The 15,383-nt window shown below is 41.5% G+C and overlaps 1 protein-coding gene across 7 annotated transcripts in view; it reads right to left on the bottom strand.

Annotated features, from left to right (window-relative positions):
- The window catches only part of NPNT (nephronectin), a 79,787-nt gene that overhangs the window by 3,039 nt on the left and 61,365 nt on the right, over positions 1-15,383 (bottom strand). For 5 of the 7 annotated variants that reach the window (XM_087866380.1, XM_045799220.2, XM_045799221.2 and 2 more), the window contains 3 exons: positions 9,500-9,586; positions 8,877-8,975; positions 1,101-1,357 (listed from right to left, as the gene is read on the bottom strand). In XM_087866380.1, coding sequence (XP_087722506.1) covers positions 1,101-1,357; positions 8,877-8,975; positions 9,500-9,586 — 443 coding nt within the window. The other 2 variants (XM_087866379.1, XM_045799224.2) reach the window with 2 other exon arrangements.

The following is a 15,383-nucleotide window of genomic DNA, read 5'->3' as shown; positions in this document are numbered from 1 at the left end:
AAAGCCATTCTGAACGACAGACTGCTTCAGTTTAGGAATGCTGATGAGGGGGTTACTTTGCCAAAGATTCCCCAGGTTACAAGGTAAACAGTGAGACGGAATATAAAGGTGTAGGAATGAGAGCCCGAGGTCTGGCAGGTCACAGTCGTGTGGCCTGTCCTAGACGTGTGCTCTTTCCCCCTTGCGTTAAGCTGGCTTTGTCGCCGAAAGTGGATTCGAGCCGAGCGCCACAACGGACTCGGTGCTGTCGTACTTGCGTACGGCTCACTTGCTTGCACTTTATCGTCTGTAGGGCACCCTGCGCTTTTAAAAACAAACCTTTCCATGCTGTGACTTGAAATGACTATTTTTCCAAACAATATTTTTTTCGAAGAGTGAAACAAATCCAAGACTGATAAAAGCTGTATTAATGGAGTCTATCCCTTCTAATGTAGTTTCTAAAGTCCTAGATGCAGAATCTCCTAATGGCAAGTTTGAATATGAGCATAAAGACGCTTTTCCAAATGCACCATTTTGGTGGTTTGCTAGAGATCATTTCATTGCTACCTGTGATTTGATTAGTCGAGATAAAATTTATGTGTTCAATCAAAGCTTTTCCCACATCCTGTCCTGAATAGAATAGGGCTTTCCAAGCATATTGTTCTCAGTTTCCACCCAAGGCTGCTTAACTATGATCTCTGAGGCAAAATTAGACTTTAAAGAAATATTTCAAAAAAAACAAAACAAAACACCCAAAAACCCTTTAGGGTAACTCTGAAAAGTAAAGGCGTTGCAGAAAAAGGAAAAGCAGGGTCGGTTAAGCTCACACCTCTGCCCTTTCAAGTTGTTAACTTTTTTAACTCCTGAACTTTTTTCATTAAAAATGAGGCTTTTCACCAGGCGGGGGGACCGTGGTGGTGGTCATGGGTTGCAGTGAAGAAGGTAAGCAGCAGCAAAAGGGATTTTAGGGAGAGGCAGAGAATGGGGTTCTCATAGCCAGAAAACCACAAACCTTTGTGCCTGAATGAATGAGGAGAACAAAGCTGCTCCAGATTCAGACCCTAAGTTCTCCTATGAAAGGAAAACCGCCCAGGCTCTGCCTCCTTGGCAGTTCTACTTACGCTCTTGACGTCAGCCCCTCGCAAGGTGATCTGTGTGTGCCTCCAGCCATGGCCACCGTTTCTTCCCCACAGGGCTGCTCCGTGGGCACCGTGTTTTCTCACAAACACCTGGAGCGCGCCGGAGTGCAGCCCCGTCACCTTGTGCCTGAACGACAGGCACAGGTCCCCTGAGTGCAGGAGGCGGCCGAGAGGTAGCACCAAGCGAGCGGCCTTTCCCCCCGGGCCTTTGGCTCCCGACACTGTGAGATACTGTCCACCTGGAATGGGAAAAGCAGGGCTGTGTGTCCGTGCCGACGTCCCTTTCTAGCACCGACAGCATGGGTGGCTGGTGCACTTTGAATGAACTGCAAACTGGGACAGTCACTTGTACAGAATTCCAGAGTTGGGGAGAAAAATTAGGACCTATTTCTATGCCTCCCTTAAATTCTGTGCCTTGTGTTTACAGAAAACACTGGGCTCGTGGAGAGCGCAAATTATGCCCAGGACACAGTAATGAGTAACCCTGACACTGTATTTCCTGTTGGACGTGATCAGACACCCACACGCAGACAGAGCTCACCATCCCCCGGCCTCACCGAAGTATGACTGTGTTGTCAGGCTGGCTGACTCTGAGTTGTCAGGGAGAATTTTCTACGTGGATAATTAATGTCCAGGCAGTAGAGAAGATGGCAGTCTAAAGAGGCACTAGATATGTTTACTCTTTCTTCTCTCTGCTTTTTTAAAAAAAAATCTCTAAAGCAAGAAGGTCCTTTGAAAGGGTCAGTTTGCTATGCTTCTCACTAGAGTACCCCTAACCCCAAGAAGATGCAGAGGTGTTCTGGAAACGGCTACATCTTTCTGGAGCATCAATTTTATTTGTAGGTAAGTTGTTGAAGACACTTTTACATCAAAACAAATCTATAATACATATAATTATCATAAATTTTTTATTACATATACACATACACAATATTAAAAACTTCCACTTTGGACAGGTCACTTTGATGATGTCCTCTGCGCCCGGGGCTGCAGAGTTTGCTTCCCTCTATTGTTAGAGTCACCGCCACGGCGGTGTGGGGCTGGGGGGTAGTTTAAGCCGCAGTGAAATGGGGGATACCGCTTCTCAAGAGAGAGAAAGTTGCAAGTAGTATTTTGAAACTCAGTCCATGCGCAAATGACATTCCCCCCCAGCTGTTTTATTACAGCTGCTGAAAAACCACACGGTGTTTCAGCGCTGAATTATCCCTAAGAAGTATGTGGTTGGAATGTTAAACACCTGTACCTGTTTTGGTAGAAATACTACTTATTTCCCAGTTAGAAGATACACCATCCTTTCTTTCTTCTGCTTACTCTAAGACATGATAATCTGGGGGATGTCCCACTCCTCAAGTGACTTCTCTACGGAGTCCCCTAGGAGCATTCAAAGGACCGAGCAGGTGATTTGCGTGTACTTCACGGTGCCAGGCTCTTGGGCCTCTCTACGGGGGCACCGTTAGCCCTGCTAACAAGTCTCTGAAGGGAACATGAGTTCGGCTTGTTTTGTGGCTGCAGAAGCTAATCCCTGGAGCGGTGAAGGCACCCAAGGTATCGCCCTGCCAGTGAGGCCCAGGGTAATGGTTTGAGCTCAGACCTGCCTGACCCGCTGTGCGGCCCTGGCTGCCTCCAGACTGGAATCACTGGTTTATGGGTTTCTGTCCCCCAGGAGACCGTGAACTCGGTGATGTCAGAACCAACCTTTCCTCCAAACCACCCCACTTTATATCCTAGCATATGTAGGGCTTTGGTGTCATTTGTTGAATAAATGACATTCTAAGAACATAGCAAAAAACCCTGCAGGGCAATAGGTCTTTGAGGCATGTACTCAACTCACTGAAAACACACATAATTTTGTATCCTCCTCCCCACCCTGGGCCCCATCGAATTAATCCAAACAACATTTTGGGCCAAAACATTTAGATGGGGCTTAAATGTCTCCCCATAAGTCAGCCTTGAATCATCACAGGTATTTGGGTTAAGACTAAGATACAAGGTTATTACAGTTAACCTGAAAGTTTGAAGAAAACAAGGATTACCTTAAGACCCTGTGGAATGTACACTAATATCTCTATGCCAGACACGGCCTGCAAACAACCTAACAGACCAAGACACCCCAAAAAGAGCCAAAGCATCCTTTGTACAGGTGTTTGAAACTAAAATGTAAACATGATAAATGAGGCCATAGCTGCTCCTTCTCTGTGGAGCGGCTCTGTGGGCACCAGGGTTCTGTTTTACCAGAAAGAATTCTTTCCCTTTTTAATAAAAGGAATGTGACAAAGGTGGAGTAGTAGCTAAGGGAAAAACTGATCTAGCACCCCAAACAAGTTACCTACTAAATGTTGTAACTGCTGATTCCAAAACACTAGTTTAAATATAAAATTATTATTTTCATGGTTTCTGTTTAAAGCGTCACAAATATCCAAAGTTTGTTTTTGTTTTGTTTTTGTAGCTTTTATTATTGACCCCCAAAAAATCCCCAAAAACTGGCCAGAGAGTTTGGTGATAAAATTTAAATGTACTTATTTTAACTCTGTCCCAGTTTGTGCCTTTCAATTTACAAAGAGAACAACATAATGTCCATTACTTCACCTGTTAACTGTGTGGTCATAAAGATGAGGGGGGTAATGCAGTGATTTTTTGTTATATTTTTGGCCTAGCTGAGAACCAGCCCAGGTAGAACTAAGATCATTATGGTTTGCTGGTATATCCCTCTCAAATGCAAAGAGCTTAATTTTTTTGTTTTTTTAAAGAGAAGTAATACAGTAATGCCCACTGCAGGAAAGAAGAGATAAATAGAAAAGCATAAAGAAAATTTAAATATACCATCATCCCAAAAGCCAGAGATAATTACTAACATTTTAACTTCTGAACCTCTCCTATGTAAATACATGAACACTAAGGCACGTGAATATGAACTTGCTTTTTTCATTAACTATATCAGCCATTTTCCTATGTCAACAAATACATTTTTCATGGTTCCAAATATACCATTAATAATTTAGCCAATTTCTTATTGAAGTTTCCAAATTTTCACTTTTTATTTTTCTTTTGTAATTTCAAGTTTTTATTTAAATTCAAGGTAGTTAGCATATAGTGTAGTATTGGTTTCAGGAGTAGAGTTTAGTGATTCATCACTTACATATAACACCCAGTGCTCATCACAAGTGCCCTCCAAATGTCCACTTTAAGATAAAAGTACCATAAAACAGTAAGACAAGCAAAAAAAAAAAATTGCAAAACATGAAAAGGACTAAGTTCCCTTTTTATATAAAGAACTTTACAAATCAATAATAAAACACAAAATAAAGGGCATCATAGAAAAAGATTATGAAAAGATGGTCAACTTTTCACAGTAAGAGAAAAACCAAATTAAAAGGAGATGCCTTTTCACCTATAAGATTGTCAAGGATAAAAAAAAAATAGTTTAATAAGATCTATAGGGGGTGGTTCTTCAATATTACTGGTGGGAGCATAAGTTGCCGCAGCTTTTATAAAGGGCAACTGAGAAAACTAGCAAACTTCAAAATGCAAACCCCCCTTGACCGAGCAATTCCACGTCTAGGAATTTATCCTACAGATCCGTTCGAGTGTATGTGACACGGTACATGTGCACGGCTACCGGCTGCCGCCGTGTGCTGCTGACACGTGCCTCAGTGTCTGGCTGCTTCAGTACAGGGCGGGGCATCTGAGAAGGAGTAAGAGCCCTGAAGAAGAAGAAGGGTGTTCTGGAGGGACCGAGACAGGACAATACCCAACAACAATGGCTAACACGATGTTAACGGTAACTGTGGGCCCGGCACTACTTTAAACGCTTTACGTACATTTAATAGACACTATTACCTCCATTTCGGTAACCTGCTCAAGGTCAAAGCTAGTGCGTGGTGGCACTAGGTTTCAGCCCGAGACTTCTGGCTTCAAAGACCACGTGTGTGTAAACTCTTATGAGATACAATCTTTAAGTGACAAAAGCAAGGTAGAGAGTGGGGACCGTTGTGTAGAAAAATACATCTCTGGAAAGATAACCAAGAAACTGGTTGCATCTGGGGAGGGTGACTGGGAGCCAGGGCTGGGGGCAGAAGCTTTTATTTTCACTGTTGGTTTATTTTTCCATTGAAGTGCATTTCAAAATACTGTTTTCTGCTGCACTAGACATACCTGCATGGACAAGCTGGCTTGCTTGCTTGCTATATATTTTCAAGTGAATACCTTGTAGCTATCAGTAGCAGACACAGCACTGAGTCCGTTTCCTTTAACCCTGATCCCCAAGAGACCAGGGTTTCAGGAAAAGGGCCCCAGGGGTCCAGCCTTGACATTTACAGAAGGGTGTGTCTTCACGGCGTCACCACATCTGTCAATAGCACAATCTTCTATCCCTTAGAGGCACGTATTAATTTCACTCTCACAATTAAGTTCAACAATGGGATAAAACCTAATGAGCATGAGGAAGAGCAGCTAGCAAATGAATGTCCTTGGCAGCTGTTTCTCAAAGTTGTAAGTTTGAGGGTTTTCTTAGAGATCTTAGCATGAGAATATCCACAAATCTGGATGTTGCATAAGATATGCACATTAAAAATCAGAATTGTGGAAATCCAACATATGTCCCTTTACAAATGGTATAGTCTAGATAGAAAAAAAGTCAGCTTGGTAATTAAATTGGTGATACTCTTCTCTGGTCTGAGCACATAATATACACACACTCACATCCCTGAACTTCCTAGAAGAATAGGCATTTTTTCATAATAAGCCTTATTAGTATTTTTCCATCAGTATCTGGTTAGAATTCCCCAACATATTCTACAAAGCTCCTCTGTATTTCCAGCCTGATGTATGCCATGCCCTCCTACCCCGTTTTCCCCTCTGCCATCCTTTGGTCCTCCCATCTGGTTCCCAAGCTAGAGCCCAGCTGCTCAGCAATCTCTTTGGGAAGACCTGGGGGCATTCCATTCTGAGTCAGAGGCTCTCAGAGGTTGTGGAGCAGATTTTGTAATCCAACACTTATCCAGTGCTCAAAACAACATCTTGCTACATTTCACCCAAATGCCTCCACCAATGGAGAGCTCCCCATTGTCCTCCTGTTCTCTTTTTAGATAGCTCTGACAGTTGGCAAGTTCTGAGAGTGAACCAAAATTGATCTCCCTGCAGCTTTTACCTACTGATCTGACTTCTCATCCCCTTGTGGTTCCAGAATAACTGATTTTTTTCAAATTTGAAAAGCAGTCTTGCTCCATTATTTCTTCTCCAAGCTGAACATTTTGGTTTCTTCACTTGTTTTCCCACAGGCTTTGAGATATCTTTCCATCTAGGTCGTGTTCTTAGACGTGACCTACAATTATCTCTATTCTTCTCAGACTAGAAAGAACCCACCGAAGTGGATTTGCCATTCTAGAAAAAAAATATCCTATTTCTATGGAAATGACCCAACTTTTAGGCAGTAATGACATGGGTTTCACTCATACTGATTTAATAATTATTCCCTAACACGCAAAAGTCTTCCACCCCTCTTATTTAACTTCCCCTTGCATCCTAGCTATTAGCAGAAGGGAAGAGGGGAAGGGACAAAAGCAGAGAAAGAACGGCCCCCCTCCAGGGGCCAGAGACAATCGTCAAGAACTACCCAGTCACACCAACAGCTGCCACTGCAATTTGCTCTATGCTATCATCGCCAAATGACCGCTTCAAATTTTGTCTACCATTCTACTTTCCAACCCTCTTTCTAGCCGAGGGCAAGTGGAATTTGTGTCACCACAAATTTAAACATTTATGTATGTAATGAATAATAAAAAGTGTTAAATACAAAACTGGTTCTAAAATAGAGTATGTAAATTGTAAAAATCAAGAATTTTACATGGATTTTCTACATCGGATGCCTCTATGGAAGTATAATGAATTCCTCTGAGTTTAGCATGAATAACTCTCACTAGCGTACCTTACTTGAAAGAATTATTCATCAGGACCATGAACAACGTTCACCATTCTATCCTCTGTGACTGTCAAAGATGCTTCGTTCTGCAGCACACGACCTCAGGTCAGTGGTCAGGCAAATCTACAGGCCTGAGATCTGCTAAGCAGATTGTGTGGTCTCCCCCTACGGTAGGTAGCGTGCGCTAAGTACAGGGAGGCCTGGATAGGAAGTCCACGTTTCAGCTTTGTGGCCTGGGAAATGTATACGACCTCTGGGCCACAGTATCTCCTTTGTGAAACCTAAGCACTATTGCCTGCGTCACAGGGTAGGTGAGAGGATCAAACTGAACCCATGGGATGACAAATGAGTCAGGACCACCGCAGATATTAAAGAAATGGTTTCTCTCTCATCCACACATATCTGTGACATTGATAATCATGTCCTGCTCAGAGTTAACCTTAAATGAGAGGCACCTCACTGTGTGTATGGGGGGGGGGCCACTAAAATTTATTTAATATCTAAGGGAAATCTAAAAACCCATTTGAATTTTTTGAATATTCATATTTTTAAAAGCTTACCTCAAATTTTCATTTTTTTAACGATTTATTTCAGAGAAAGAGAGCGTGCGTGTGTGTGAATGGGGGAAGGGACAGAAGGGGGGAGGGAGACAAGCAGACTCCCCTCTGAGTGGGGCTCGATCCCAGGACCCTGAGACCATAAATGAGCCAAAATCCAGTCAGACACTTGACTGAGCCACCCAGGTGCCCTCAAATTTTCAGTTTTAAAAATTTCTTCTATTTCCGCCTTAGGGGGATCTGATGAATATATTTTTGGGCTAATTTTTTAAAATAACTTTGTGCCCACAGTGTGCAACGAGGATTAATACCATAGGTATCTCCAAGGAGCATGTTAGAAATACAACAAAATCTACATTTTAACAAGGCCCCTAGCTGATCTGTATGCACACTGAAGTTTAAGAACTGGATTAACAGAACATATCTTCTCTCAAATTAACTTGTAGGTGTTTTGTGCTCTATCTATATACCTGAGACGCTATTCAAGAGCAAGACTTTTAAAACAAACGCTTTCATTCTTAAGTCTAGAACCAGGAGTATAAAGGGAAGAAAAGAAATTTAACTCCTCACCCTCCTATTAAGTTGGCCCCACCCATGAAAGATTTAATTACTGAGGGGAGGAAAAAACCCAACAATATGTAAGTAATTGCTTCCTGAAACAAGATGACAAAACATCTTGTAAGCACGGAAACTTTATATCAATAGGAAGCATGCAATTTAAAAGTCTGTTAATTTTCCAAGGAACTATGTCTAAATCTACCGTATCTAATAACATTCTCTTGTGGAATAAATGGTGGTAATTTACAACTAATTTCTCTAGCATCTAAATTAGATTGAATTTTTTCCAGAGAAATATTCACAACTTCACAGAAACTTCCAGTGTCTGTTTCTACTGTGTGTCACATCTTTTTTAAAAAAAAGGACAAAATTGAGAAAACTGGGGATGATCAACAGGGCTGCTGTACCGCTATATTCTTTCTTTCATTCTTGGGAATGGGGCACTACAAATAACTTGAAAATCGTATGTTAGAATGAGTCTAAAGGTTTTACTTACCAAGCTCTTTGAGAGAAACTAGCTGGCCTTTTAATGAGCTACTTGTCTTCCCATAATATAATTCTAGTTTACTGCTGACTAGTTCACATAAAGAAATGAAATATGAAATGTTGGACGAGATCTTCCTTTACTGAATAAAGACGGTAAACAGAGATATGTTACAGTATTCTTGAGTGATAGAACTAGGGTCCTCAGGTAAGAGCAAACTGATAGAGATTAACTGGTTTTACCTGTTGGATCTCTCACTGGTTCCCAATGCAAGTCACTGTCTTTTTCCCTGATCCATCCACAAAGCCCGTGGTCAAAATTACAACTGTGTATCAGAACACCTGCAAGAAAACGACCAGAAAGATAAGTAGACCACAATGGCACAGTCTGAAAAAACAAATTTGTGAGCCAGCGTTCTAGATCTGCACAAGTGTGCTCTTCTAGCCACACTTCACTATCCGACCAGAACTTCTCTCCGTGAGATCAAAGGAGGATCACATGAATCCTTTCATCGAACAATCGTGCGTGTGTGTTCAGCTGTAAAAATAGAACACGAGAATGTTGCCAAATTATGACCTCGTTACATCATCACCTAGAAAACAGGATTTCCTCTTCACAGTTTTAGTGCTCCTTTAATATTTTTTTAAAAAAGATAATGATGATATGTAATTATTTTCACTCAACACCTGTGTAACTACCGAGGAAATCAAGTTGTGTAAAACAACAAAACAAAACAAAAAACCCAAAACAAAAACAACACTTTTCCCAAATGTAACGAAACAATCTACAATTTAGAAGTCGTTTTCAGGAAACGGAAGGAAACACGACAAGGTCATTATCATGTACTAAAAATGTAAGTGTTTACCTGGGTCATCCTTTGCTTCATCATCTGCACTGACTCCCCTTTCAATTTCAAATATTTCAAACAAGTCGTTCGCAGGCTGCCGTGGAACTACAGGAGAGAGAGGTTTGATTTGGTTTTGGTGAGAGATTGAAAAAGACACATGCTTTAACCAGGGCATAGTGGGAGAAGACCTAGGCACTTCACTCATCTGGAAGAATCCAAAATATTTTGTTACACATCAATGTAGATTCATGACGTTTGTTCTATAGGGACTTATACTATTTATCGGAGGACAATTTTTAAAAATGTTTCCCCAAACTTTCTACAATTCAACATAAAAAGACACTAAGAAGTCTTTGCCTGGAAAATAACATTTTAAAAAGAGCTACCAATTTCTAGGAAAATATTCACCCTTCAAATTCTAGAATTTCTTTCTATGAAAGATACATTATGATCTCTAAATGAAGGCAGTTTTAACAGAAAATGTCTGCAAGTGCCGTGAATGGTTTGACTCTAACCACAGCATCAGCTCCCCTCCAGTGAGGGCCGCCCACTGCAGCACCGCACCTACAGCTCCTACCCCAATAGCTTCCCTGGCTCTTCAATCCCAAATCCAGGCTCCCTGGCGCAGCATTCACAGCCCGGCCCCCAAACACACAAATACTGTCCGAACTATGCTATTCGTTTTCATATCTCTGCTCCCATCCCCAGTCTGGGATCCTCTAATTCCTACTAATTAACTTGCCAAACTTCCCTCTCATCCAAGACCCAATGTGAATATCATGCCTGGCTGAAAACTTTCACGCCCCAGCTGAATTAAATCCTTCCCCCTTGTACTCTCCACAGGCTCGTGTGAACACCTCCCTATTACACCCTTCCATAGTGAAGTGCAGTTATTCACATACATGGGTGTGTCTCTCTGCTAGTTTCTGAGGGTCCTGGAGGGCATCAACCATGCCTTATTCATGTGGCATTTCCCGGGCTCGACCTGGTGACAGGCTCTCCATGAGCGTTTACTGCATGAATGTGAATATCTTACCAGAAACTCGTATTTCGTCAACCTTTTCCTCAAATGAACCAACTGGGACAGAGCTTAAGAATCCACTTTTTTAAAAAATGGAGTCATTTAAAGCTTTAGTTATTCAATGTATATCTGCCCCCAAATGCCAAGCACCATGGCGGGCCAAGGAGACAGCTCAAAGGGTGAACAAGACCCACAGGGACCTGACCCTCCGGGAGCTTGCCTAGAGAGGCAAACATTAAACCACACTAAACATAAAACCACACTACAATTCTAAGTGTTGATGAGGGCAGCAAAGGAAGCACCCAGAGGATGTCCTGAAGGCTAACTGGCTTGGAGGGCGGGGAGTATGTGGGAATGTCAGTGAACGCCAATTCCTGGCCAAAGACCAGGGCTACTCCCTTTTCTTTGCCAGAACTTCATTAACTATATTTTTATAAGGCAGGGAGTAAAAGATGTCAAATGCCAAGGAACAGATATCAGTCAGAGGGTTCTTTTTCAACACTATTCCTATTATTTTTAAAAAGATTTTTTTTAATTAAGTATCAATCTCATAATATTTGCACTGATTTTTTTTTTTTTAGCTTACTGCTTTTTAAGTTTTTCCCTTTTTGTTTCAAAAGTCCAAACAGTGAAGAGACCCATCCCCTCCCCGCACATACACTCACTTACACCCAGCCTGAAAGGGATGGGAGAAGAGAAGCTGGTCAATAGACAAGCTCCAGGGACACACCATCATCACAGGTGCCCTGGGGTGAGGGAACTGGCTACCTTCTGTACACCCAAATGACTCATGGCAATGACATCCATTTATAGCTTTCCTTTAGGACTCTAAGAGGAAGACTGCCTCTTATTTACTAGAAATATTATAAAGTTGTAGGTAAACATGCTTCATTTCTCATGATATAAAGTTAAAAAAAATTCTATAGAACTTGGGGCGCCTGGGTGGCACAGCGGTTAAGCATCTGCCTTTGGCTCAGGGCGTGATCCCGGCGTTATGGGATCGAGTCCCACATCGGGCTCCTCCGCTATGAGCCTGCTTCTTCCTCTCCCACTCCCCCTGCTTGTGTTCCCTCTCTCGCTGGCTGTTTCTCTCTCTCTGTCAAATAAATAAATAAAATCTTTTAAAAAATTCTATAGAACAATCATTTTTTGTTCTGTCATAACTTATACAAATTATCTCTGGAACAGCTCAAATCTTCTACGCCCATGTGATGGTGCTACATTATGTCAGTTTGTCAGCCCCCTTTTTTCTAGCCGAAGGACTGTTAAATGGTAAACAGAGTCTTGGTGTAGAGGGGAGGATTGTACAAAGGTTTTCTGGCACAATGGGCCTGGTTGTTGTTGCTGTTCTCAGAAGCACCCTTATCACAGCTGATCTTACCACTGTAACACATATATTACAACACGGGGATAACTTCCAGTCACTGATACAACACTTGTCATAGGAAGCTTGCAAGTAGCTGTCTTAGAAACACCCATGTTATAAGTGAACTCATCACTTCATTCTTTCTAGAATGGATGTCGCCTGCATTTAGTGCAGTTTCCACCTACACAACACTGTTCCCTATGGTGCTTGCAGGATGTGTTCTTAGAAACCTCTGTGCTACAAATGTACTTAAACACTTCCTGCTTATTTAGCGGGTATCACTTCCATCACTGATATAACACTGTGCGAACACAGCTTGCAAATTTCCTTCTTAGAAACATCCTATTAGAAGTGTTCTTAAACTATTCATTGCATGCATTATATAATGAGGGTGTCTTCTGCTCATAACAATATACTGGTCATAAAAGGGAGATCAAGGGGGAACCTCTCTAAGGAAGCACCATTTAGACCAAGAAGGAAAGAATGTCGAAACTTCCAGCAAAAAGCAAAGTGTTGGGAGGGGGGAAAGACGGAGTGCTTCGGACAGCAATTACAAAGAAGGTGCTCGGAATATTTAGCGAAAGGCATTCCCGGTGCCTGTGGGAAGGATGCTGAGAAAGGGGGAAAATGATGTGGGATGAGGTTGAAGAGACAGGAAGGGAGGAGATCACATACTTGGAAAACAGCAACTCAAAGAAGTAGTCATCCAACAATTTGCAAAGTGCCAGATGTTTCCTTAATAGTTCTTGGAAACCAAGTGCCTAAAATACTAACTTCAGCAACAGTTGGTCAAGCACACCTTCACTACAGTTCATTGGGAAACATTCCAAGGCATTTAGAAACCTGACGTGCTCAGCAGCTCTTAGTTCTTATGATTCTGTGTACTCTACTCTGAAACTCTGCCAAATTGCTCAACTATTTCTCCTTTCTCACACATCCTGCTATGGACTGCTAAGAGAGTTCCACTGAAGTGTCAAGAGAAGGTTCACCACCCCGCTCCCTGGCATATTTTACAGTTTATGTGAAAATACTAAGTGAAATAAATAGTGGGAAAAAGTCATTCAGGCAGTATAATCTCAACCATGTACAAGAAAAACAAGCAAAAAAAGAACAGACTAGAAACAAGAGTGACAAAAACAACACCCCCTCCCACACATACACAGTCAATTAGCTTACAACAAAGAAGCCAAGAAAATGCGATGGGGAAGGGATAGTCTCTTCAAGAAATGCTGTTGGGAAAACTGGACCACTATCTCAGACAATACACAAAAATGAGCTCAAAAAGGATTAAAGACTTGAATGTAAAATCTAAAACCATAAAACACCTAGAAGAAACTATAGTCAGTAATAAGCTCCTTCACATTGGTCTTGACAGTGATTTTTTTGGATCTGATTCCAAAAGCAAGGTCAACAAAGGCAAAAATAAACAAGTAGGACAATATCAAACTAAAAACCTTCTGCACAGCAAAGAAAACCATAACCAAAATGAAAAGGCCAGCTACTAAATAGAAAATATCTGCTATCATGTCTGATAAGAGGTTATTACCCAAAATATATAAAGAACTCCTACAATTCAACAGCAAAGAAATCCAATTAAAAAATGAACAGAACATTTTTCCAAAGAAGACATACAGAGGCCAATAGGTACATGAAAAGGTGCCCCGTATCACCAATCATCAGGGAAATGGCAATCAAAACCCTGATAAGGTATCATCCCACACCTGTTAGGACACCTGCAATCAAAAAGGCAAATAACAAGTGTTGGCAAGGATGTGGAGAAAAGGGAACCCTGGTGCGCTGTTAATGGGAATGCAGACTGGTGCAGCCTCTCTGGAAAACAGTATGGAGGTTCCTTGAAAAAATTAAAACTAGAATCACCACATGATCCAGCAATTCCATTTCTGGGTATTTATCTGAAGAAAATAAAAAGACTAATTCAAAAAGATATAAGCACCCTCGTCTTCATTGCAGCATTATTCCCAACAGCCAAGATCTGGAAACAACCGAAGTGTCCACAGACGAATGGATAAAGAAGAGGTGGTATGTATGTGCATAGAGGAATATTACTCAGCTATAAAAACGAAGGAAATCTCGCCACTTGTGGCAACACGGAAGGACCCTGAAGGCGTGGTAAGTGAGACGAGTCAGAGTGAAATACCACAAGATCCGGCTCACATGTGGAATCTTAAAAACAGAAACAAGCTGGTAGATACAGAGAACAGACTGGTGGTTGCCAGAGGCAGGGGGTGAAGAGTGGGCAAATGGGGCTCAAAAGTTACAAACTTCGGGTTATAAATAAGTTATAGGGGTACGATGTACAGCATGGTGACTATAACTAGTAATACTGCATTGCATAAAGTTGCTAAAAGGATAAATCTTTCAAATTTCTCATCACAAGAAAAGATTTTGTAACAAAGCATGATGGGTGTTAACTGGAGTTATTGTGGTTATTATTTCAACATGCATACAAATATTAAATCATTGTGTGTATACCTGAAACGAATATAAGGTAGTAGTAGGTCAATTATACCTCAGTTAAAAAAAAGAAATACACCAATATTGCTACTGAGGGTTGTCTGAGTATTGGAGAGGAAAGCGATGTTTTCCCATTTGTTTGGTTTGCTTTGCCTTTCGTAATACTGTAATATATCACAACCGACTGAGCCACTCAGGCCCCTCAAAGAGAACTGTGAATACAGTCTTGGTACCTGTTATTAAATGTGAGGCTATGAAATTGAAATATATAAGTGAACTTGAACATAATCTTTGATTCCAGGGAACTATTTTAATCAATGTAGAAAATGTTAATGAAAATAAATGGCTAGTAGGGACACCTGGGTGGCTCAGTCAGTCAAGCATCTGCCTTTGGCTCAGGTCATGATCCCAGGGTCCTGGGATCGAGTCCCACCATCAGGCTCCTTGCTCCATGGGGACTCTGCTTCTCCCTCTGCCGGCTGCTCCCCCTGCTTGTGCTCTCTGACAAATAAAATCTTTTCTAAATAATAATAAATTAAATGACTAGTCTTGCCTAAAAATAGAAGCATAACCAGGATAACACTTGTACATGATTTTTCTAATTATTTTCCCTGCTTTGTATTTTAGCTAACAGTCACTTTAAATATGCAATATACCTATTTTATAAAAACAAACATATATCTGATACTGTGTAATAACTGGACCACTAATTCTTAGAATGGTATAATTTTAGAGATTAAAACCAGGATAGGAGAAATGCTAACAATACAATTCCTCTACTGTCTGTCCATCCATTCTGCCTCTATTCTATCCACTTTTTAATGCAGTCAGTCAACAAACAGAATCCACAGGGTACAAGGCACTGGGCTAAAAACTTGTGAAGCAATGTGCATACTCTTGCCTTCAGGAGGTCTAATTTCTAGAAGTGAAGACAGATCTCTAACAACTTCCCCAGGTAATGAATGCTTTAAAGACAAGGAGGCTGTGAGCGTGGGGGTGGGGCCTGGGGGCTGGCTAAGCTAGGCGGCGGAGGACAGATG

Source organism: Ursus americanus, chromosome 13, assembly GCF_024610735.1.
Source record: "Ursus americanus isolate L20-20 chromosome 13, mUrsAme1.1.p, whole genome shotgun sequence".
NCBI lineage: Eukaryota > Metazoa > Chordata > Mammalia > Carnivora > Ursidae > Ursus > Ursus americanus.
Note: the sequence above shows the minus strand (reverse complement) of the source record. Positions and strands in the feature narration are given on the sequence as shown.